Here is a 22618-nt window from a genome sequence, read left to right on the forward strand (position 1 = left end):
GTAATGTAGAGCAGTCGGGTGTGGTGGCCTAGCCTGTGGTTCCGGTGTTTGGGAAGGAGAGACAGAGTAGTGCAAGGCTACCCTGGGATACATGAGACTCGGCCTCAAAACCATAATGAATCAGAAATTTAAGGAAAAGCTTGACTCTTAAAAATTTCTTCAGTGTCATTCATTCATTTCTAAAAACAATAGAAGTCACTAATTTTGGGGGAAAAATGCTGTAGAGGAAAAGCTCCTGGGATGAAAACCTAGAAATATTATTTAAAATCTCACCAGGTATTATAGACACTTGTCACCAGGCACAGTGGCACACAACTTTAATCCCAGCACTCAGGAGGTAGAGGCAGGTAGATCTGTGAATTCGAGGCCAGCCTGGGCTACACAGTGAGTTCCAGAACAGCCAGAGCTACACAGAGAAACCCTGTCTCGAATCACCTCTCTCCTGCTTCACCCCACAAAAACCCAGACATGTACACAAAAGGCAAACAAAATGGAGGTCCTTTCAATCTTGAATTTGGCTTTTATTTTAAGATACATTTAGCATAGAACTGTCATCAAACAAAAGATAATATAACACAAAGAAATAGATTATTTTCAAATTCTTTTTAAGCTACACACACACACACAAAAAAAAAAAATTAATAGGATAACAGACCCAAAGCATGGGCCCCTCCTTATAATTCAATGCAGTAAGCACACCTTTCTAGTGAGCTGCGCTTCTGCTGGCTTCCAGGCTGCCAGCGTACCGATCGATCGCTCCTAAGCACCCACTTTCTTCTCCTGGAAGCCAAGGGACCCAAATTGGTTTGCTTATGTTGATCAGATTCCATTTGGGTAAAAATTACCAGGCTCCTAAATTTTTCATCAGGATTATAAAAATATGAGCTCAAATACTTATGTTCTCCAAAATAGAAACATTTTCCTTCTGAATAATCAGAGATATTGCACTAAAATTATTAACCCCATACCTGATGCTCATTTATATGGAAAGTTAATTCTCTTCTTTATGAAAAGCTCACTATAAATAAATGTAATGTTAACCTAATTACAATCACGCTTCAAAATATAAAGGCAGACAGAAAAAAAATAGTTTACTGTTACATTAAAGTTTTCCACTGTAAAAATAATAAGTTGGGAAAGTAATAGAATCTAAACTACTGATATTTCACATTTGGGTTTTATCATCTACCGTGGGTTGCTAAAGAGAGGGTATTCAAAATTAACAGCAGGGAAACCCAATCCTTGCCAAATACTTTAGAAAAATGGCTTCTTTACATAGAAAGGGTGTACATTGTCTCATCTATAAATTTCAGTTGCATTTCCACTCACAGGAAATATTTACCTGTATTATAAACAATCAAGACATATATTGTTCCTATAACTTGCAACACGCAGAAAAATACCTACAAAAGTGGAAATACTTATCCATAACTTTCCAATAAATTTGTGAGAAAATTTAGCTATTCCACATTTCTTAAAAAAACACTGAAGTGTTATAGGTCATTTACTTCTGTTAGTTTGATATATATTTTTAAAATATTTGCCTGATTATGTAGCTTAAGATAGAGTCTTACTTTTACATCACAGTATACATGGTGTCTCTGAATTCAGCAAAAGAAAGGCACAGTTAGCAAGCAATAAAATCCAGTACCTGAATTCTTAAAGGATGACCAAAACAGTTGAGAAAAAAAAAGTACATTCAACACAGTGTACAGAACTTTAAAAAAAAAAGAAAAAGAAAAAGAAATCCAAAAAACAAATTTCCCCGAAAACTTGGTCCATTAAAAATGCCTCCCATGTTCAACATCATGGATAACATGAAAGAGGATGGCAGTGTAAAAGAGGCAGTGAATCAGTATGTGGTAGCGTATGGATTCTGTCTGGTAATTATCAACTCAACTAGGCAATGGTTCCCAGAGGAAAAGAACGTTAAACCCATTTGTTAATAACAACATGCCTGCATTAATCCCCAAAATGTGGGCACAACTGCATACTGTTATTGATTTTTCAGTACACCCCACAGCTCTTAGGTAAATAATTATATAATACATACTAGATACACATTTGCACGCTGTATACCTTAATATATATTATATATAACTACAATTTGTAACAGCACAGAACTCTCCACACATTTTGTGAACATTCTAAAGGGCCATATCACTTCTCAGTCCTGAAAGAGCTCAGCCCACCTAAAACCTCTGGGTGTGCAATGCTAAAATGCACTGGCGGCAGAATTTACTTACTTAAGTTAAATTCTTGCAAAAGCCTCTGACCCGAGTTCTCCCTGGAGAATAGTTTTAGATATACCTGGCAGCCTCCTTTCTTATGATAAACAACACTTCTCCATCAGGAGATACCAATGAAGGAGAATACATAAGGAACCAAGCACGTGATGGAGAAACCAACCATCCCATAGGTGATATACCGATATGGTAGCTCCACTTCCATGTGCTGCCTCGCTTGGCGGATGTCACCACACGGAATACTGAAGAGTTTACAGGCTAAAGGAATGGTGATCTTCTTCATTATATCTCTTACGACCAGGACAAGTATCATTCCTATGGCGACCCGTAGTATGGCTTTTCCAAACAGAGTTGCGGTGAAGGGGGGGCTGGCTAAGGGTAATGTGTGTGGAGAAGGGTCTAACAATAGACCCAGGTTATAAGCAGCGTGAGAGCCACACGCGATTCCAGCACCACTGCCCAGAATCTCAGCCGTGTCTCCTCGGGATGTGCTCCAGGTGTCAAGAGTGAAAGAAAAGATGCCCAGAGCCAAGTGAAGCCCGATGATGATGAACGGGGCATATTTGTAAGTTTGGTTGAAGTTGTCAATTGGGTCCACAAGTGGGTAGAAGATAACTAAGATTAAAATGGTATAGAGGAACCCGGCAATAACGTCCTAGAAAAGACAAAAGTACAGTTAGCATAATGCTATTTTGGGTGTTTAACTTTAAAATAAACCTTACAAACCAACGATAGCATAGTACCAGAACTTGGGCTGGGATGTAGCCCAGTGGGTCAAGTGTTTGCTTGGCATGCATGAAGCCTAGGCTTGATCCCCAGCACTGCAAAAACCAGGCAGAGTAGTGTACATCCATAACCCCAGCACTTAGGAAGTAGAGGCAGGAGATCAGAAGTTCTTTTTCCCCTTTTTTTTGCTCTAGTTCTAAGCACTGATAGCTATGGAATCAGATTTATTTATTTAGTTCATTTTGTTTTTGTTGTTTTAGACAGAGTTTCTCTGTGTAGATCTGGCTGTCCTGGAACTCACTCTGTAGACCAGGCTGGCCTCGAACTCACTGAGATGCATCTGCCTCTGCCTCCTGAGTACTGAGATTAAAGGCATGCACTAGCACAAGCTGGCCAATAAAAAGGATTTGTTAATAAAAGACAGCTTTTCTAGTTCTGCTCTTTCATTAACTCCATGTCCAATGTCTGTATAGTTATAGTCAGGTTCTGAACAATATGGTGGCTACTGTGATGTTTACATGCAGAAGGAAGACTGTATTTATTACTCAAAGAAATGATGCTGTGTGCTGTCGTGAAGTTTATGTTTGGGGGGGAGAACAATATTAGTAAGAAAACTTAAATATTACAGTTTTAGATAGCTGTAAGTGATGTTAAGACTAGACGAAGTCTCTTGTCACAGTGGTTTTGTGTGTGTCCTCCTGTTTTCTTTAAACTGTGAATTGGAGGCTGGTTTAGGTTATAGAGAGAATTCTAGGCCACTCAGAGTACCACAGCAAGACTCTGTATCAAAAACAAAAACAAAAACAACAAAAAAACCCAAACAGATTTAAAACAAAGGGCTGGAGTGATGGCTCAGTGGTCAAGAGCACTTGCTGCTCTTCCCGAGGACCCAGGTTCAGTTCCCAGCACTGCCTCCTCCCCCCACAAATGTACAAAAACAAAAACAAAAATAAAAACAAAAAAAACCCAAACGTGTTTAAGAAATCGAATTTTGAAAGCTATGTTTGGTAATAACTGAAAAACAACAACAACCAGATATACTAATCTTTCCTTTTTTGAGGACTAGGACAGACAGTTAGGAAAGTACATATTAAAAACAAAGTGTGAGGCTGGGCGGTGGTGGCGCACGCCTGTAACCCCAGCACTCGGGAGGCAGAGCCAGGAAGATCTCTGTGAGTTCGAGGCCAGCCTGGGCTACAAAGTGAGTTCCAGGACAGGCACCAAACCTACACAGAGAAACCCTGTCTTGAAAAACAAACAAACAAAAAAAGTGTTTGCTCTTTGCTCTTTGAGTTATATCAATAACCAAGTATGTCAGGTGCTGAATGAAGTATTTCTTATTTCTCGAACATTATTAGAGTGCCCTTAATGCTAGTGAAGACAGCAGCCTAGGATTGTATATGAGTACCTGAGAGCAGTCTGTGGCATACACTCTACCTATAGTCCATACTAGTTTCATAGTTAACAGTGAAGACACCAATTGTTATATGATTCCAGCACTCAGAGGGAAAGGCAGGAGCATCACAGGTCAAAACCAACTTAAGCAACATGGAAGCTTGTCTCAAAAACAAAATACCAACCGCTGAATATCATCAGGCAATATATTATTGACCGGTAGTGATAGTCACAGTTACTGCACAGAATTAGTATCTGCAATACTTGAAAGCTGTACCTGACATTACTATGAAAAGGGAAACTGCCAGGCATGGTGGTATACGCCTTTAGTGTGTCCACCCACTAAGCCATCTTGCTGGCCCCTGTAGCTACTCTTATTTATATGTGTGTGTGTGTGTGTGTGTGTGTGTGTGTGTGTGTGTGTGTTTGCATGAGCTCATGTGCACCACGTACATGTAGGAGGAGCCCTTGGAGATCATTAGAAGGCAACAGATCCTGTGGAACTGGAGTTAGACTCTAGTGAGTGGATGTGTGGGTGCCGGGAATTGAACACTGGAGCCCCACCCTGCAGCTATTTTCTAATAAGACAAATTATATGCTCTCTGGGGGCATTGGGTATTTAGACAATGAGGGTACCTGGCATGACAGTACAGGAAAACAATTCCAAATGCTTGGGGGGGGGGGGCGGCTAAGGTAGGAGGATTGACTGCTTAAGGCCAGCTGTGGCTACAGAAGGAGTTCAAGGTGCTCGGCCGGGGCAATTGTCTGTGATGCTGTCTGAAAAAAAAAGGGTCTTGGCATGTAGCTAGCCTGGCTACATGTGAGGTCCCTAGGTTTAATCCTTGGTGCGGAAATACATAAAAACAAAGTAACATAAAATCAAATACATAAAGTGTAAAGATTCTGTCCTTAATTATGGCATCGGCCCGGGAAGGCGGCCCAGCCTAAAAAGCGGGTGGGCGGGCCCTCTCTGTGTGTCTCCCTTTTCCCCTTTCCGCTCTCTTCCCTACGGGTTTTGTTTCTCAGGTCCTCTCTGGTTCATTCTCTCTCTCTCTCTCTCTCTCTCTCTCTCTCCCCCTCTCTCCCAATAAAGCTCTAAAAGGTAACCGTGGCTCGTGACTTTCCTCCAGCACTCTCCTCCATCAGCATGGCCGCCATGAGCGCCGCCCAGCCGCTAGCAGCGCCCATTTAACCAACATAAAGAATTAGGCCTGCCGATTCATGAATTGAAAAGTGGAGATGGCTCAGCAGTTAAAAGAATGCACTGTGTTTGCAGAGGACCCAGGTTCAGGTTCAGTTCCTAGCCCATGTAGGGGGGGTGTCTCATAACTGCCTGCAATCCAGCTCCAGAGGTCTAATGTCTCTGCAGGCTCCTGCAGTCATGTGCACACACATGCCCTCCACATACACATAGTTAAAAAATTAAAATAAATCTTGTTTGTTTTTTGTTTTCCGAGACAGGGTTTCTCTGTATAGTTTTGCGCCTTTCCTGGATCTCACTCTGTAGACCAGGCTGGCCTCGAACTCATAGAGATCTGCCTGCCTCTGCCTCCTGAGTGCTGGGCTTAAAGACGTGAGCCACCCCACCCAGTTATAAAATAAATCTTAAAAAAGATAAAACTAATGACAATATTGTTTTTACTCCAGATGATTCAAAACTAGATGTAATCTGGTATATAAAGAACACACTGAACTCAGCAATGTCTGATCAATCACTAACATTTTGGTTTTTGAGAGAGGGTCTCCTCATATAGCCCTGGTTGGCCTGTAACTCACAATGCAGACCCAGGATGGTCACAGAAATCTTCCTGTCTCTACCTCTTGAGTGCTAGGATTAAAGATGTATGCATGGCTATATTTTCAATTTTAAAGAACAGTATTTTTGAGATCATATATTCAATAATCAGATATTTATTCCTCTTGGAATGATAATAAATTTAGAGATAAAACTAAATTTTCCCTAAGAAATATTAGCAATTCACTTTCTTCACTAAGAAAAAAAAATATATGACCAGGGCTGGAGATATGCTTTGTTCGTAGAGTACTTGATGGGTATGTCCAAGACCCTCAGTTCAATTCTCAGTACAACAAAAAGATTAAGAACACTCTAAATACCAGGTAATCTCAGCACTGGGGAGGTAGAGGCAAGCGGATCTCTGTGAGTTCTACAGACCTAGTTCCAGGACAGCCAAGGCTACATACACAAAGAAACCCTATCTCAAAAAACAAAAAACAGGGTTGGGGATTTAGCTCAGTGGTAGAGCGCTTGCCTAGCAAGCGCAAAGCCCTGGGTTTGGTCCTCAGCTCCGGAAAATAAAAATTAAAAATTAAAAAAAAAATAACAAACAAGCAAACAAAAAAGTGTAGTCTGATTATAAAATAGGTAGAGTGGTGGGGAGAATGCCAATATTTCTACAGCCATGAAATAAGCTATGGAGATCTTGCTGCAAGCAGAACACTGTCAGAACACAGACCAACAATGGAGTCACGTGAGAATTCTACGTGCTTGTGAGAAAACAAGTCTTGTGACCTCAGTTCCTTCAAAACACCGAATTGTTTTTGGAATGTGTTCGCGCTCCTCCCAGGTTTAGTGGATAGAGAGAGTTAACTTCAGCTGTTGCTACTCATACGCCTGTGTGGAGAAAAAGGTTTCTGACACAAGCAGCTTGTCCTTGTTGCTCACATACAGCTTGGACTCACAAACATGCTACTCAGGTGGTCTTTCCTAACCCCCTCGTGCTCTCTCTGAATACAGCTGGCTACTGCATGAGACTTTTGTCTGCCTCTTTTTTTTGAGGGTGGCAGGTTTCTCTCTCTGTATAACAGTCCTGGCTGTCTTGGAACTCGCTTGTAGACCAGGCTGACCTTGAACTCAGATCTGCCACCTCTGCCTCTCAAGTACTGGGATTAAAGGCGGGAGCCAAGCCAGGCTCATCTGCCTCAATTTTAGGCCCCACTCTCCCAGGTTCACGACACCAACTAGAGCCGTAAATGGAACATTCTAAAAATAACAACAAGAAAAAAAAAGTCAGTATTACCCATCAGAAAATTTATGATTAAAGAATTAATTTATGATTTCATCAATTAGTTCACTTTTGCCGTCTTTTTATTTGATCCTCCATTTACCAGCTAATATGCAATAAATCCCTAGAATGTCTTATTGGATCCTGAGGGTGGGGAGACCAAACACACAGATATGATCTAAAGAACCCACAGTCCACTGTGGGGCGGTCCAGTTCAGGGCGAAGGGGAGAAGAGGCGCCTGACTGCTCTTGAGAAAGAGAAGGGAAAGGAAAGGTCCGTGAGGCTCTGAGGAGCATCTACAGAGAGTGGAGCACTTGAGACAGCGAAGCAGGCAAGAGACAGGAGAGGCATCCCACAAGGGTTACGCATGCCTGAAGCTTCTGAAGCATGCTCAGCATTGCAGGGAGAAGGGAAATACATTATGCTGATAGTTTTGCAAAATGAGAGCACTTACAAACTGCATTTTCTCATTCGGCTTTGTGAGAAATGTTTTTTTCCTGCCTGTCAATCAAAAGTAGCTGGCTCGTCAAGAGCCAACATTCCACTAATCCCCGTCTAGTAAAAATTTCATGTAAATCTTTTAATCTCCCACAGCCAGTAAAATTCTTGCTTACACAAAGCCTTTCACCCATTCCTGGAACTTGCTGGCCCGGAGGGCCTGACTCCTTCACCCATTTCCTTTGAACTAGCATTAAGGTCAGCCCATCCTTAAAGACTGTGGGGGAAGACACAGCCACACCTGTGTCAGAATAAAAACCTAGTGAACTCTCAATAGCTGGTCTGGGTCCTGGCACACTCTTTTTACAAAAAGACACTGCCATGCCAAGCTCCTCTTGTTCTGTCGGTGTGTTCCTTTGTACGATAACAGGTCATATCATCATTGCACTTCAGTTTGCAACGTTTGCTTCTGCCAGGGTCAGAAAAGAACAACTATTAAGGACGACAGCCTGTTTCCTTACCAGGATGGAGTGCATTCCCATGTAGACTCTACTCAGGCAAACCAGAGAACTCCAGCAGGGAATGAGAATCAGCCCGTACAGAAGAGGGTACTAAAGGAAAGAGAGAAAATTAAGTTAAGACAGACACAAACAAGCAAATAACAAAACACCACCATGCTATAAAACCCTATCACACTGAGGCTTTCGAATCCCCTTTGTCGTTCCCAGTGCCTAAGGAGGCACATGGCACACGGCAGACATTGACAAAACGCTTCTGCAAGGATGGCTTAGCCAATGAAGTCAATGACAGCTCCCGTTGCCCCATCCCTCTTTGTGGGAAGTGGCTCAGCCTGGCTGACTGTCCAGACCTGGTTGCTGCCCATGCTCCAGGAGGACAGGTGAGAGACACTTTAACCAGGGTGCAGGAGCTCTGGAACACTGCCAGAATCAGGTCTACAGAAACACTCTGACTTCCCCGGGAGGAAGACTGGCACCCTCACTCTCTCCCACCCAGGGGTGGCGGCCATTTGCAAGCTGCAGGGTGGTGTTTTCCCTTCCCATTGGAGAGGAACCCTTGGTAATTACTTTTCTACTTCTGTGCTCTCCATTACATTTCAAATGGCAATCCCAGGTTGGGGATTTAGCTCAGTGGTAGAGCGCTTACATAGCAAGTGCAAGGCCCTGGGTTCGATCCTCTGCTCAAAAAAAAAAAAAAAGCAATCCCATTGAGAAAAATCTGGGTGGGAATCAAGTATGGTGACACATGCCTGTAATTTTAGCACCGGTTTGAGGCCAACCTGGTAGTCTACACAGTGAGTTGCAGACCAGCCAGGGCTACATGACGAGCAGGCTGCTCTTGGAATCAGTGACATCTTTGGTGGGAAAAGCTGGCTGGGGGAAGAAAACTCAATGAAGGGGAGCAGAGTTAACCCAGGAAGAGTGTATAGGGTGGTGTGTGCCTGATGACTTCCAGTTCCTCAATGAAACCGGGAGGAACAGAGTGCAAAGAGGTTCAATTCCAATACTCAAAAGGCTGAGGCAGGAGGATTGCTGAAGTTTGAAGCCAGCCTGGGCTACATAGTGAGATGCTGTCTTTAAAAAGGGCTGAGGGGGAGGTGGGGAATGACAGAAGTGCAGATTAGTAAGTGCCTTACATTATTTCCAAGCGCCCAACCAATTCTATGATACCCTAACGATTTTTCTCACCGGGCTAGGGATGGACTCCAGGGCCTTGGCTGTGCCAGGGCATGTGCCCCACCACCCCCGGCTCTCCCAGATGCATTTCTTGGTTGGTTGGTTTTGTTTTGTTTTCTTGAGACAGGGTCTCATGCAGCCCAGGCTGGTCTCAAACTCACTGTGGACGGACTGATAACGAGTACTGGGATTACAGACGTGAGCCGCCAGCCTGGTTTAGGGCCTTTCCATCTCACAACACTGTTAACTTTTTCATTGCACGGCCTTGATAACAAGGAGACCCAAGTGAACGTTTCCTTCAGTTATTCTACAAAATGGTTTTCTTCAGCCAGATACGCTTTCCTGGCTGCTTATCACACATGATCAGAACTGTCAGGTACACTGTGGCGCCTTCCATGGGAGGGAGCAAAAAGAGCCAGTAAAAGACTCACAATTAAAGCAATTTCAAAAACTGTCTCTAAAAACACTTCTTTTTTTGAGACACCAGGGATTGAACCAATGGCTGAGTGCCAGGGAGCGCTCTATCGATGAATTACACTCCAACCCTTTTACATAGAATTTAATTTGTTCAGAATAATTGCAGTACGGGACAAAGACAGCCAGCAGGGGAAAAGCCAGTTTCGAGTTTTAGTAAGTACACAGCCTATCACACAACAGGGCAACGGTGGCTCACTATGGACAGATTTCTCTTGTTTCTTGCATTCTGCTAATGAAGTGAAAGTTGTAGTCTGTGTGGGAAGCATGTCAGTATGTGAGAGACCATACACAATATACATGTTCACAGACAATGACTGGGCAATTCTCGGAGTCTACACTAAGGACAGAAATGTGGGTAAGGACTCACATATCAAAACTGTCACAAGATGATTTACACCACACAATGCTGCAGAGTTGGTGGACACAGAGGGGCTCATTATCTTTGTCTGTATGTGGGAACAGAGTCAACAGCACTCACTGGTCACCGACACAAACCTACTCCCTGCCATTTACAAATGCATTTATTGGAAGTCTCAAATGTGAACGACGAAAATCAACTTAAATTGTATTGGACAAGAGAAAGCAGCTATAGCGAAGCCCCAGAGTACCCCAGAGAACCCTCGCTCAGAAGAGACACCAGCTGTATGCATAGCCATGTCCCACATACATGCTGCATTTTCTTTTTTTCCTGAGACAGGCTTCTGGGCTCTCCAGTCCACGAGGCAGAGGAAGGCTTCTGAGTTTGCCTCTTCCCGGGTGCAGAGACCAGCTTCCGAGTCCTTACCCGCCCAGGTGCAAGCTGACCCGGGGAAGAGAGGGCTACCTGATAGGTAAGGGGTTTTTACAGGACTGTGAGCTCGGGTGACTACATCTGTTTCTTCAGCTGTGGGACCACAGCATATTCTTCCATCTCAGGCTCCTCCTGTCTAAATGGAGGGAACTAATATTTAGGACAGAAATAAGCCTACAGTGTAAAAATCATCTTTGAGGAAAATAAAAACATTTTACTTGGGAAACTGGTGCAGGAGGATTGCACAGTCAAAGTAAGTCTGGGCTACGGAGTAAGTAAATTAGCAAGAAAAGGCCTTAAAATAAAAAAAGCGGGGAGAAAGGCCACAGGTATCTCAGTGGTAGAGTGCTTGCCTAGCATGTATGAGGCCTAGTTCATTCTATACCACTGTGTAGGAATTAAACAGTTTTATGACATGCTTCAGCCATGGTTCTCCAGAGAAATAACCTATAGAACATGTCTGTACATTACAATATAGAAAGAAATTTACACTAAGGAGCTAGCTCAAGCCACTGTGGAGTCTCACAAGTCCCAAACCCAGGGGCTGGAAATCCGAGTACTGAGATGTGGCTCAAATTTGAAGGAATCTGGTGGCAAATTCTCTCTTATAGGGCAAGCCTGACTTCCTGAGTTCAAAACCTGGAACCTACAGATGGAGAGAACTGACTCCTACCAAGTTGTTCTCTGACTTCCACAGGCACACATTAATACCCAAACACAACAAATAAATAATAGATAGATAGATAGATAGATAGATAGATAGATAGATAGATAGAAAAATGCTTGACAATTTTTTTTTTTAGCTAGGTGTACTGGCATATGCCTTTAATCCCAGCACTTAGGAGGCAAAGGCAATTGGATCTCTGTGAATTCGAGGCCAGCTTGGTCTACATAGTGAGTACCAGGACAGCCAAAGTTATGTAGAAAGATCCTGTCTCAAAAAACAAACAAACAAAACCCAAAACAACAACAATAATAAATTTAAAAATAAAAATAAGCCAGGCAGTGGTGGTATGTGCCTTTAATCCCAGCACTCAAGAGAAAGAGGCAGGCAGATCTCTGGGTTTGAAGCCAGCCTGGTCTATAGAGTGGGTTCTAGGACACCCAGGGCTACACAGAGAAACACTATCTTAACAAACAAAACAAAGCCGGGCCGGTGGTGGTGCACTCCTTTAATCCCAGCACTCGGGAGGCAGAGGCAAGGCAGGCGGATCTCTGTGAGTTCTAGGCCAGCCTGGTCTACCAAGTGAGTTCCAGGAAAAGGCACAAAGCTACACAGAGAAAACCTGTCTCGAAAAACCAAAAAACAAAGGGGCTGGAGAGATGGCTCAGAGGTTAAGAGCACTGACTGCTCTTCCAGACATCCTGAGTTAAATTCCCAGTAACCACATGGTGGCTCACAACCATCTGTAACAAGATCTGATGCCCTCTTCTGGCCTGCAGTCATACATGCTGTATACATAATAAATAAATAAATCTTTAAAACAAACAAAAAACCAATAAATACCAGGGCATTGGTGGTACACACCTTTAATCCCAGCACTTAGGAAGCAAAGGCAATTGGATCTCTGAATTTGAGACCAGCCTAACTTAAAGAGTGAGTGTCAGAATAGTCAAACACTGTTTATATGGAGAGACTCTGTCAAAATAAGTAAATAAAATAAGAATTTAGAAAGTCAGTCTTTTGCCAGCCCCATTATAAAATGTAATCTAAAGCTGGGCATGGTGGTTCCCACCTTTAACCCTAGCTCTCAGAAAGCAGAGGCAGGTGGGTCTCTGTAAATTTGAGGTTAGCCTGGGCTACAAAGTGAGCCTTGTCAGAAAATATAATAATAATAAATAACCTGCTTTAGTGAAAGTTTACTGGAAATAAAAACATTAATTTTATCTAAAAATGCACCTTTACAGAAGCATCTAGATCACTGGTCAAAAATCTGTACATAGCCAGGCAGTGGTGGTACACGCCTTTGATCCCAGCACTCAAGAGGCAGAGCCAGGAGGATCTCTGTGAATTTGAGACCAGCCTGGTCTCCAAAGTGATTCCAGGAAAGGTGCAAAGCTACACAGAGAAACCCTGTCTCGAAGAAAAAAAAAAAAAAAAGAACCAAAAGGCACTTCTCAGAAAAATCTGTACACAGTGGCGTAGTAAATGACATAGGAAACTAAGCATCACCCATTCTATTGAACAAAAGCAGTAAGCACGACACATAATGTGATCTTAATGAAGCCTGTGAGTCTCAGTGCTTCAGTGCTTGTGCTGAATTTACCAGTGCCCCTGGCCCCTCCAGAACGCCCGCTCTCTTACTTTCACTTCTGACTTTGTCTGTGGCATATTCTTTTCAGGGTACCGTCTCGTCTAACTGTGCCCTGCACACCCACAGTGTGGCCCTAGAGACATGCTCACACCACTCCCCTGACCATCAATACTTGAGTCTGGTGCGGACGTTAGGCCCTGACTAGGTGGAGCTGGTGGCTGGAGAGTCTGCGGTCTACTTGCAAATAACGTAGAGCTGGCTGAGGTGGACACGTGCAAGTCCAGGCACAGGAGAGCGGGGAGCAACAGGAGGGAAGGGGTAGAGTGAGCTCTGAGGTAGAGTCTTGCTCCACAGCCTGGCCTCAACCTCTCAAGTGGTCCAGCAGCACTTCCTGGATCTTGGTTTCTACAAAATGTTCCAGATAGTCTGCAAATCAACTTCCTCCTTTTGCTTAACCTAGTCCAGATGCATTTGTTATGAGAACCCTGCATATACATGCATGCACACACCTAGTTACAACCCCACCCCTCTCTTTAGAAAGGGACTCCCTTATGCACCCCTAGGCTGGCCTCAGATTCACAGGGATCAGCCTGTTTCCGCCTTCCGAGTGTTGGGATTAAAGAAGTGTACCACCACACCTACCTCACCTTCGATATTTCTAAGATCTCTTTTTCAAAGAGACTTTACTTATTTTACATGTGAGAGACAGAATTTGTCTGTGTGGGGACAAATGCCTATACGTGCATATGGAGAGCCGAAGAGGGTGTCATTAATCTCTCCCACTCTCTCTGCCTATTCTTTGAGGTAGGGTTTCTCCCTGAACCTGGGGCTCATGTTTTTCTCTGCCAAGGTGGAAGCTGGCAAACCTTAGCAATCCTGTCTCTGTTCCTGACAGGAGTTTGGGGTCACAGGCATGCGCAGGATGCCCAGCCTGGTGTGAGTGCTAGGATCCAAACCGTGGTCTTCATGGTTATAATGCAAGTGCTCTTAAATGCTGAGCCATCTCTGCAACTCCCTAAGATATCTTCTAATCTCTCAGATGGCCACTTAGATTCTTTTTTTCTTTTATCTGTTTAAATGTTGATATGTGTGTGTGTCTGTCTGTCTCTCTCTCTTTTTCTCTCTGCATGTATGTGTGCATCTGCATCTGCATGGGGAAGCCCAGAGGACAACCTTGGATGTTGTTTTTTGGGAGAGCCATCTATGTTTTGTTGAGATACGGCTCTCACTGGCCTGTCATTCACCAAGCGGCTTACAGGCTGGCCAGGGAGTTCTAGAGATCTACTTGCCTGTCTTCCCGGTGTTGAGATTATTGCTTACACCATCATACCCAGCAGGGTGTTTACTTTTTTATTTTTATTTTTTGTTTTTTCAAGACAGGGTTCTCTGTGTAGCTTTGCATCTGTCCCAGAACTCGCCGCCGCCACTGCCACCGCCACTGCTGCCACCGCCACCACCACCTGGCTTTCCTTCTTAATTCTTTAAACACATCAAATCCATTCATACTTCACAGGCCATTTAAAAAACAAACAAACAAACAAACAAACAAACAACCACCAGAGAGCAGAAGTGGGGTACAGCACAAGTTCATGCTTAGCACGTGAGACCGTGGGTTCAATCTCCAATTATCATCAAAGCCAAAACGAAATGGAGCAGAGGCGGGCAGCAGGCCACTGTTTGCTAGCAAGAGCTGACAGCAAGACGGATTCCTATCACCCCTCCCTGGAGCTGGTCAAACAACCTTCTCTATACCCCAGATACCAATCTTCTCCACTTGATATAACACTCATATGTGTTGTCTCACAGGCTTGTATGCAGAGTCTGCCATACTGCATAGAAATGATGACAAAGTTTTGTTTGTTTGTTTGTTTGTTTGTTTTTCCAGACAGGGTTTCTCTGTAGCTTTTGAGCATGTCCTGGACTAGCTCTGTAGACCAGGCTAGCCTCGAACTCACAGAGATTCGCCTGCTTCTGCCTCCCGAGTGCTGGGATTACAGACGTGTACCACCACCGCCCAGCTATTGATGAGTTTTTATTTGTTGAATCGAGCATTATCTTGATTAAAGCTCTTTCTTGAACAGGAGAATAAATATATATAACTGTAATGAAAGAAATATACTTATCATAATCTCAGTTGACATGATTTCCTCTGTAATGAACACAGGAGAATGTCGGTACAAATCATTAAATTAATGGAAAGTTCAACAAGAACACTGTAGCTGAGTCCAATGTATAATATAATCTCTTGCATTTTTACATCATTCATGATAGTAACAAAAATGTGGCCAGGTGGTGGTGGCACACGCCTTTAATCCCAGCACTACAGAGGCAGTGAGTTCAAGGCCAGCCTGGGCTACAGAGAGAGTTCCAGGAAAGGCTCCAAAGCTAGCTCGAAAAACAAAACAAAACAAAACGAAAAAGTGAAGTAACTAGGAATAAGCCTCAATTTGGGGGGAACTATTAAAACAAATAAACAAACAAAAACAAAAACAAATAATGAGTCTATCTGCCTTATCCACAGCTCATCGGAGCTCAGATTCACTAGTGTGACGCTATCAATACTCTTCAACTTACAATTTCATTGCAACTTCAATAAAGTTCAACATTGTGTGTGTGGGGGGGGTGCAATTCTTTACAATATATACTGAGAGTTGGGTATGGTGGTACAGACCTGTAATTGAAGCGATTTGGGGGGGGGGGGGGAGACAGGAGGATTCCAAGTTGGAAACAAGCCTGAGCTACAGAGTAAGTTCAAGGCTAACTGGGCAACTTAGCAAGATCCTCTCTCAAAAAGGAAAAGGATTAGACCTAAAACATACACACACACACACACACACACACACACACACACACACACACTCACGCAAGCAACACTAAATAGACCCAGCCAAAAGCCCTGGCTTCAACACTCAGTACCATGAAACAAAAAACCAAAATAAACGGAAAGCAAAGATTGAAATTAGCCACAACAAACTCAAAGGTAGACAGATAAGATGCTTTACTTGAATTGGTATCAAGATATGGTCATAAAGAATAGAAGGAAGTAAGATAAAGGGCTGATAAAGAAGCAGACAAGGCTCCAGTTGTGTAGAACAGAGAACCCAGAATCAAAACCACTCACATCAAGGAACTTGATCAGCAATGGATGTGGCATTACAAATAGATGAAAAAAAGATAAACTACTCAAAACTGATACTCTTATCTATGTGGAAGAAATTATACCAGATTCATTTCTCAAATAAAACCAATGAAAGGTAAATTAAGTAGCTCAATTCCTAGTACCAAGAATAATAATAATGATGGTGATTTTAGTTTATATTATATATGTATATATACATATTTGATTTTTTGAGACAGGGTTTCTCTGTGTAACAGTCCTAGCTGTCCTAGGACTCGCTTTGTAGACCAGGCTGGTCTACAGATCTCAAACTCACAGATCTGCCTGCCTCTGCCTCCCAAGTGCTGGGATTAAAGGTGTGTGCCACCACCACCCTTCACTTGTCAATATTTTTATTATGTTTATCAGTGGGGAGGGGAGGAAATGTTAAAAGCATGTATGGAGGTCATAGGCTCTCTCCTTCCACCATATGGGCCCTGGGAACAAATTCAGATCATTGGGTTTGTCAGTGAGTGCCTTTACCCAACAGGTTAAGATAGTAGGGCCATGAGTTCAAGGCCAGCCTGAGCTATAATGCAAGAAAGACCTTGTCTTAAAACAATAATAATAGTAATAATAATAATAAATATCCAGGCAGAGTGTTGTGTACTTCATGTCCCAGTTACCGAGGAAGTTCAAGTCTAGTTCAGAGTCAGCCTGAGAGACAGCAAGATCCCATCTCAAAACCAAAATAAACCCTAATAAACAGACCAAGGAAACGAAAATAGACATCAATACAAAAACTTGTATAAAAATTATTAGAAGCAGCATTCCTTAAAACCACCAAAAATGGTGCTAGAGAGATGACTCAGCAGTTAAGAGCACTTATTGCTCTATCAGAGGACCAGAATTTGGATGCCAGCACCTTTATCATATGGTTCATAGATGACTATAATTCCAACTCCAAGGCATCTAATGGCCCTTTCTGACTACCAGGGGCATCTGCATACACACATGTACATACACACACACACACACACACACACAAAATAAAATAAATCATTAAAAAAAATAAAGCCGAGTGGTGGTGGTGGTGGTGGTGGCGGTGGCGGCGGCGGCGGCAGCTGCAGTGGTGTACGCCTTTAATCCCAGCACTGGGAGGCAGAGCCAGGCGGATCTCTGTGAGTTTGAGGCCAGCCTGGTCTCCAAAGTGAGTTCCAGGACAGACTCCAAAGCTACAGAGAAACCCTGTCTCGGGAGAGAGAAAAAAAAAAAGATTATAGGTTTAGGAGTGGCCTCCTCTATACTGAGTTCCAGGCCAGTCAGGCTACACAATCAATCAATCAATCAATCAATCAGTTAACAAACAAATCTGAATGACCTCCAACTGATGGAAGAATAAGTAAAGGCAATACACGCATCTAATGAAACACTATTCACTAATAAAAAAGAAGTCCTGGATACATGCCATAATATGAACTTTAAAAAAGCTGCTGGGGGGCTGGAGAGATGGCTCAGAGGTTAAGAGCACTGACTGCTCTTCTAGAGGTCCTGAGTTCAATTCCCAGCAACTACATGGTGGCTCACAACCATCTGTAATGAGATCTGGCACACTCTTCTGGCCTGCAGTCATACATGCTGTATATATAATAATAAATAAATCAAAAAACATTGAATGGAATTTAATTATTTAAAAAAAAAAAAAAAAAAGCTGCTGGGATGCCAGGCAGCAGTGGCGAACGCCTTTAGTAGTAGTCCCAGCAGTCGGGAGGCAGAGGCAGGAGGATCTCTGTGAGTTCGAGGCCAGCCTAGTCTACAGAGTGAGATCCAGGACAGGCACCAAAACTACATAGAGAAACTCTGTCTCGAGGGGAAAAAAGGAAGGAAGGAAGGAAGGAAAGAAGGAAGGAAGGAAAGAAATGCTGCTGGAGAGGTGAACTGTTAAAAAATGTATACTCATGTATGAAACTGTTAAAAGAATCTTAAGAATGCTAAGTGAAGAAAGCCAGTCACAACAAGCTACTACATCGCGCATATTTCCACTAGTATGAAATTTCACACTAGGAAAACCTATATACATACAGTGGGATGGCAGTTGCCTAGAGCTGTTTAAGACTAGATGATTTCTATAACCCTGTCTAGCTGCCATTTCAAAGCCTGTATGATATACGAATGTTGAATTAATAAATACAGTGGGTTGCGTAAAATCCCTGCACTCGGGAGACAAAAGACAGGCAGATCTCTGCATTTGAGGCCAGCCAGAGCCACAGTGAGACCCTGCCTAAAAACAAACAAATACACACTAGAATATAAGCTTAGCCTGATTATTCAAATGGCCTTCATTGATAGCTACACCCCATAAACAATTCAGCAGTACTATTTTCAGACTTCCTGTTAGCATGTGTCCTGAATAACTGAAGAGCAAAACCCAACCTTCCTCTCTCTCTCTCTCTCTCTCTCTCTCTCTCTCTCTCTCTCTCAGTCCCCTGATCACTAAGACAAACAGTAGCACACATGCATAGTAAACAGCATGCCAAACACACTGCCAATCTTGCTTTCTGGAATATTTAGATCAGATGGGAAATTTTAGATGTTTTTTTCCACCCAGAACAGGCAGCAATGCTTTGCAATCTAAATGTGACTAAGGATCACCAGGGGTTAAGTAGGAAAGAACTTTCTATGTTAGGCTTCCCTCCTCCATCTGTCATTCTTCCTGGGTGCATGCCTGATTTCTGTTACTATAAAAGAGATGCTCTGCACAGTAGAGGGAGGTGGGGATTTCAGATAAGATTTACCCATAGTGAAACTCAGCATGGGCTAAGCAGGCCTATAATGGAGTTTTACAATACAGTGGGCATTTCCCAATTCCGTGTGATGAAAGGTTAAAAGAGGAAATGAATTTCCCCAGAGTCTCCAGAACTGTGTACTTTATTCTTAAGAGATTTGTCAGAAAGACTAACAAACAATACAATTTAAGGTAGATAATGGAGGGCCAGTAGTCTATGTTTTGCTTCCATGTGAAAGATTAGATTTTAGACTCAAGTATCACCCTAGGGAGCTCAAAATGAGGAAGCCAAAGGAAGCAGGCAAAATAAAAATGACTACCGTTAAAAAACTCCTTGATGGTCAAGTTGCTCCCACTGTCTGTCATATACGATTATAATCAATCCAACTCCTCTGGCGGCAAAACCGTACACGGTTAGTTACCGCCACAGAAACAGTGTAGCAACTAACAACCGGCTCTCCAGATCCCAGAGAGAAGTGAAGTCTGTGTCTCAACAAATCAGCAACCAATCCTTTAGAAACGAACTCACCTAGACTCTGCTCCATTCCCTTTCGGCTTTTCTTTACCTTTTTTTCTTTAACTTGACTGCGGGAATGTGCCTGTGTCAGAATTACATTACTGTTCTGCAAACACTGTCTAGCAAGAAAGTTAACGACTTTACAACGGAAACACCGTGTTTTGCAGCGAGACTGGGTCTTGGTTACCAAGTGTTTCATTTTAAGAAAAAGGCATCACTATTACGCCTCAGACGAACTAAGTTTAAAAACTCAGTCCAAGCTCAAGGAAATGCTCAACACGGAAAGTGTTTCCTTGTGTGTTGGGGGAGGGGGCGGGAGGAGGCTAAGAAACTATATTTAACTGTATTAATACAGTTTAGTGGTCAAGTCCCTAGATTTCCGCCATCACTTAATTTTCTAGAACTATGACAGGGCCTGCTGGTGGGTACTGTGCGAACCCGTGGTGGGTTGGGGTTTAGGACTGGAGGAGGCAAATTAAAACAAGTGCCGAGAGCATTGGGAACAGGTCGGAGTCGAGGGGCGCAGCGTACCTGCCAGCGGCCGTAGGTGAGCAGGACCATGGCGATGGGGATGGCGGTGCCGGACATGGCATGCGTGGAGGGCATGCTGTACTCGGAGTTGTAGAAGATCTCCAGCTTGACGACGGGCGGCGAGGCGGGCCGCGGCCAGCGGATGATGTCCTTGGTGCACTGGCCCAGGTACATGACCAGCACCCAGATGATCACCAGCCTCCGGCCCACAAAGGGGTCGAGGTTCCAGATCCAGAAGGGGAAGAAGAAGATGTAGAAGAGCTCGTTGCCCAGCTCGGTGCCGAAGCAGAACAGGTAGTAGAGCGGCCAGTTGCTCACCCTGGTCAGCTCGCCCTCCTCACCCGTCAGCGAGTTGCGGCGCAGCGAGCCCGCGCGGCGGGGCCCGGCTGGGCCCGGCTCGGCAGGCAGCCCGTTGCGTACGCCGTTGGGGGCGCCACGGCAGTCGGGCTTGGCGGGGCCGGGGCTGCGCTCCGCGCCGGGCTGCTGTCCCCGTCGCCGAGGGTTCCCCGCGGCCCCGCGAACCTCGCTCTCCCCATCCTCGCCCTCCGCGGGGCTGCCGAGCGGCGCCTCCACCCCACACAGTCGCTGGAAGCTCGCCACCCGCTGCGGCTCCTGCAGACGGACAGCCAGCAGCGCCAGCCGCTGCCCCAGGGACATGGTCGCGGGCCACTAGGGAACTGATCGGGACACGCGCTCCCCGCCAGGCACAGCCGCCACGGCTCCCTAGCTCGACTCGCTCGAGGCTGCCGGCGACCGCGCCAACAGGCCGCAGCGGCCGCCGCGCGCGCCCTGCGCCCCGCGCGCCCCTCCCCTGGCGCGCTCCCCGGCCCGCGCGCGCACGCGCGCGCGCGCGCAGCCCCGAGCTTTCGCCGAAGTCACGCCTCCCCGTCTCCCGCCCGGGTTCCCCGCGGGCTGCGGTGCGGAGAACAGCGCGGTCCTAGGCAGGGTTGGTGACCCGGGAGGCGCAGGTTTTATTTGGTCGGGAATCAGCTGGGGCGTGATGAATGGAGGTAAATAACCGCCGAGCAACCGGAATCGTCCGACTCACGTCATTAATTAGCAACTAATTTCAGAGTTGACTCGGATGGTTGATGTCCAGAAAGCCACGTGCCAATTGACCAAGGGTGGCAAGATTAGAAAGATGTAGATATCCAGGACAGAGCCTGTGTATGTGATCGCCCACACAGCTGTGGTCTGCAAGAGAAAGGCCAGTCGCCTACAAAATCAAACCAGGCTGTCTGTCGTCACTCATCACGTATGTACCTTAAGTGAACTTAAGTGTAAAAATTTCTAAATGAATTCTAACACCTACCAGGACAGCACAGAGCATATAATTTAGGGGGGAAATGCAGCATGGGGAATTCTGAGGGTGGTTTTTCGTTTTGTTTTTTTTTTTTTTTTGGTTGTTGTTGTTGTTGTCATTGTTTTCCTTGTTTTGAACCATGGTGTAGTCTAGCCTAGACTGGCCTGAGCCTTGCAGTGTAGTCGAGGCTGGCCCTGAACTCCTGATCCTCCCAAGAGCTTGTACAAGCACGCATCGCCATTTCAGGTTTGAATTTTGAACTGGAGAGGCTTATTTAGAATTTAGAATCTTAACTTTTCTGTCTTGCAAGTTACAAACTTGTCTTCTAGATGGAACCAATTTTATTAAAAGATTTCAAAGTTTTAATTCCAGAAAGTTATTTCAGGCAAGGCAAATGAATGCCTATAATTAAAGACTGAACTACTTCCAAGAAACAGACTGGAAAATGTTCCATGCTGGTAAGTCATTAGAAATAGTTTCATTTGCCAAAAAGCCAGGAGGTGGTGGCACACACCTTAATCCCAGCGCTCACGAGGCCAAGGCAGGCAGATCCCTGAGTTAGAGGCCACAGAGTGACTAGTTAGTTAGGGCTACAGAGTGACTTCTAGGATAGCCAGGGCTACACAGAGAAACCCTGTCTTCAAAAACCAAATGTGTGTGTGCGTGTGTATAAATATACATGCATATATATATATTTTGTTTCCCAAGAAAGACTACTCCCACCTCCTTCCATTCCGCTTGCTCAAGTCACAGAGAGAGGAATTCCTTATTGCCCTGGCCTTCAAATTGCTGGAAGTGTGGAGAGGTGAGGTGATGGTACACACCTGTAATCCCAGCACTTGGAGGTGGAGATGGGAAGATTTGGAGTTGGAGACAAGTTGGGGCTAAATAACAAGATACTGTATCAAAATAAGTAAGTAAAAGTGTTCACAGCCCAGTAACGGGGGGGGGGGGGGTTGGGGGGGGTGTTGATGTTGATATTTCTGAAGAATATACACCATCATTATAAACTTTAGCATTTGCTGAAAATAATTTATAATAAGACATGCTGTGCTGGCCAGGAACTTGCTGTGTAGGCCAAGCTATCTGACTGAGCCCAGTGGGACACACACTGCCACATACACATGCATGCACCTAGAAGTGACACGCTCTGTGCTGCAATGACATCCTCCATAGCTGGGGACACATGGCTAGAGGAGTCGACCCAGGACATGCTATGACCAGTCCAACTTCAGCAGAGTCTACTGGGCCTGACTTCCAACTGCTGAGGTAATGGGTGTTTGCTACAGCTGGACATTTTGTTTGTGTTGAAACAATCTTAGACTACCAAATTGTAGGAT

General features: G+C 44.4%; 1 protein-coding gene across 1 annotated transcript; it reads right to left on the reverse strand.

The window, feature by feature from the left end:
• Positions 1-496: 496 nt before the first annotated feature.
• Sgpp1 (sphingosine-1-phosphate phosphatase 1) lies at positions 497-20770 on the reverse strand. The gene is made up of 3 exons (XM_036206529.1): positions 19976-20770; positions 8351-8440; positions 497-2901 (listed from the first exon to the last, which is right to left on the reverse strand). The coding sequence occupies exons 1-3, from the start codon at positions 20630-20632 to the stop codon at positions 2350-2352; spliced, it is 1299 nt and encodes a 432-aa protein (XP_036062422.1). The 5' UTR covers positions 20633-20770; the 3' UTR covers positions 497-2349.
• Positions 20771-22618: the final 1848 nt, after the last annotated feature.

The sequence above is a fragment of the Onychomys torridus genome, chromosome 14, assembly GCF_903995425.1.
Source record: "Onychomys torridus chromosome 14, mOncTor1.1, whole genome shotgun sequence".
Taxonomy (NCBI): Eukaryota; Metazoa; Chordata; class Mammalia; order Rodentia; family Cricetidae; genus Onychomys; species Onychomys torridus.

What these genes read in the sequence shown, in the direction of transcription:
- Sgpp1 (XM_036206529.1), bottom strand. Translation starts at nt 20,632, where the DNA reads ATGTCCCTGGGGCAGCGGCTGGCGCTGCTGGCTGTCCGTCTGCAGGAG. An exon ending in TCACCTACGGCCGCTGGCAG is followed by an intron (nt 8,441 to 19,975) that starts GTACGCTGCGCC and finishes TCTTTCCTTTAG; the next exon opens with TACCCTCTTCTGTACGGGCT. An exon ending in TGGGAATGCACTCCATCCTG is followed by an intron (nt 2,902 to 8,350) that starts GTAAGGAAACAG and finishes TGTCTTTTCTAG; the next exon opens with GACGTTATTGCCGGGTTCCT.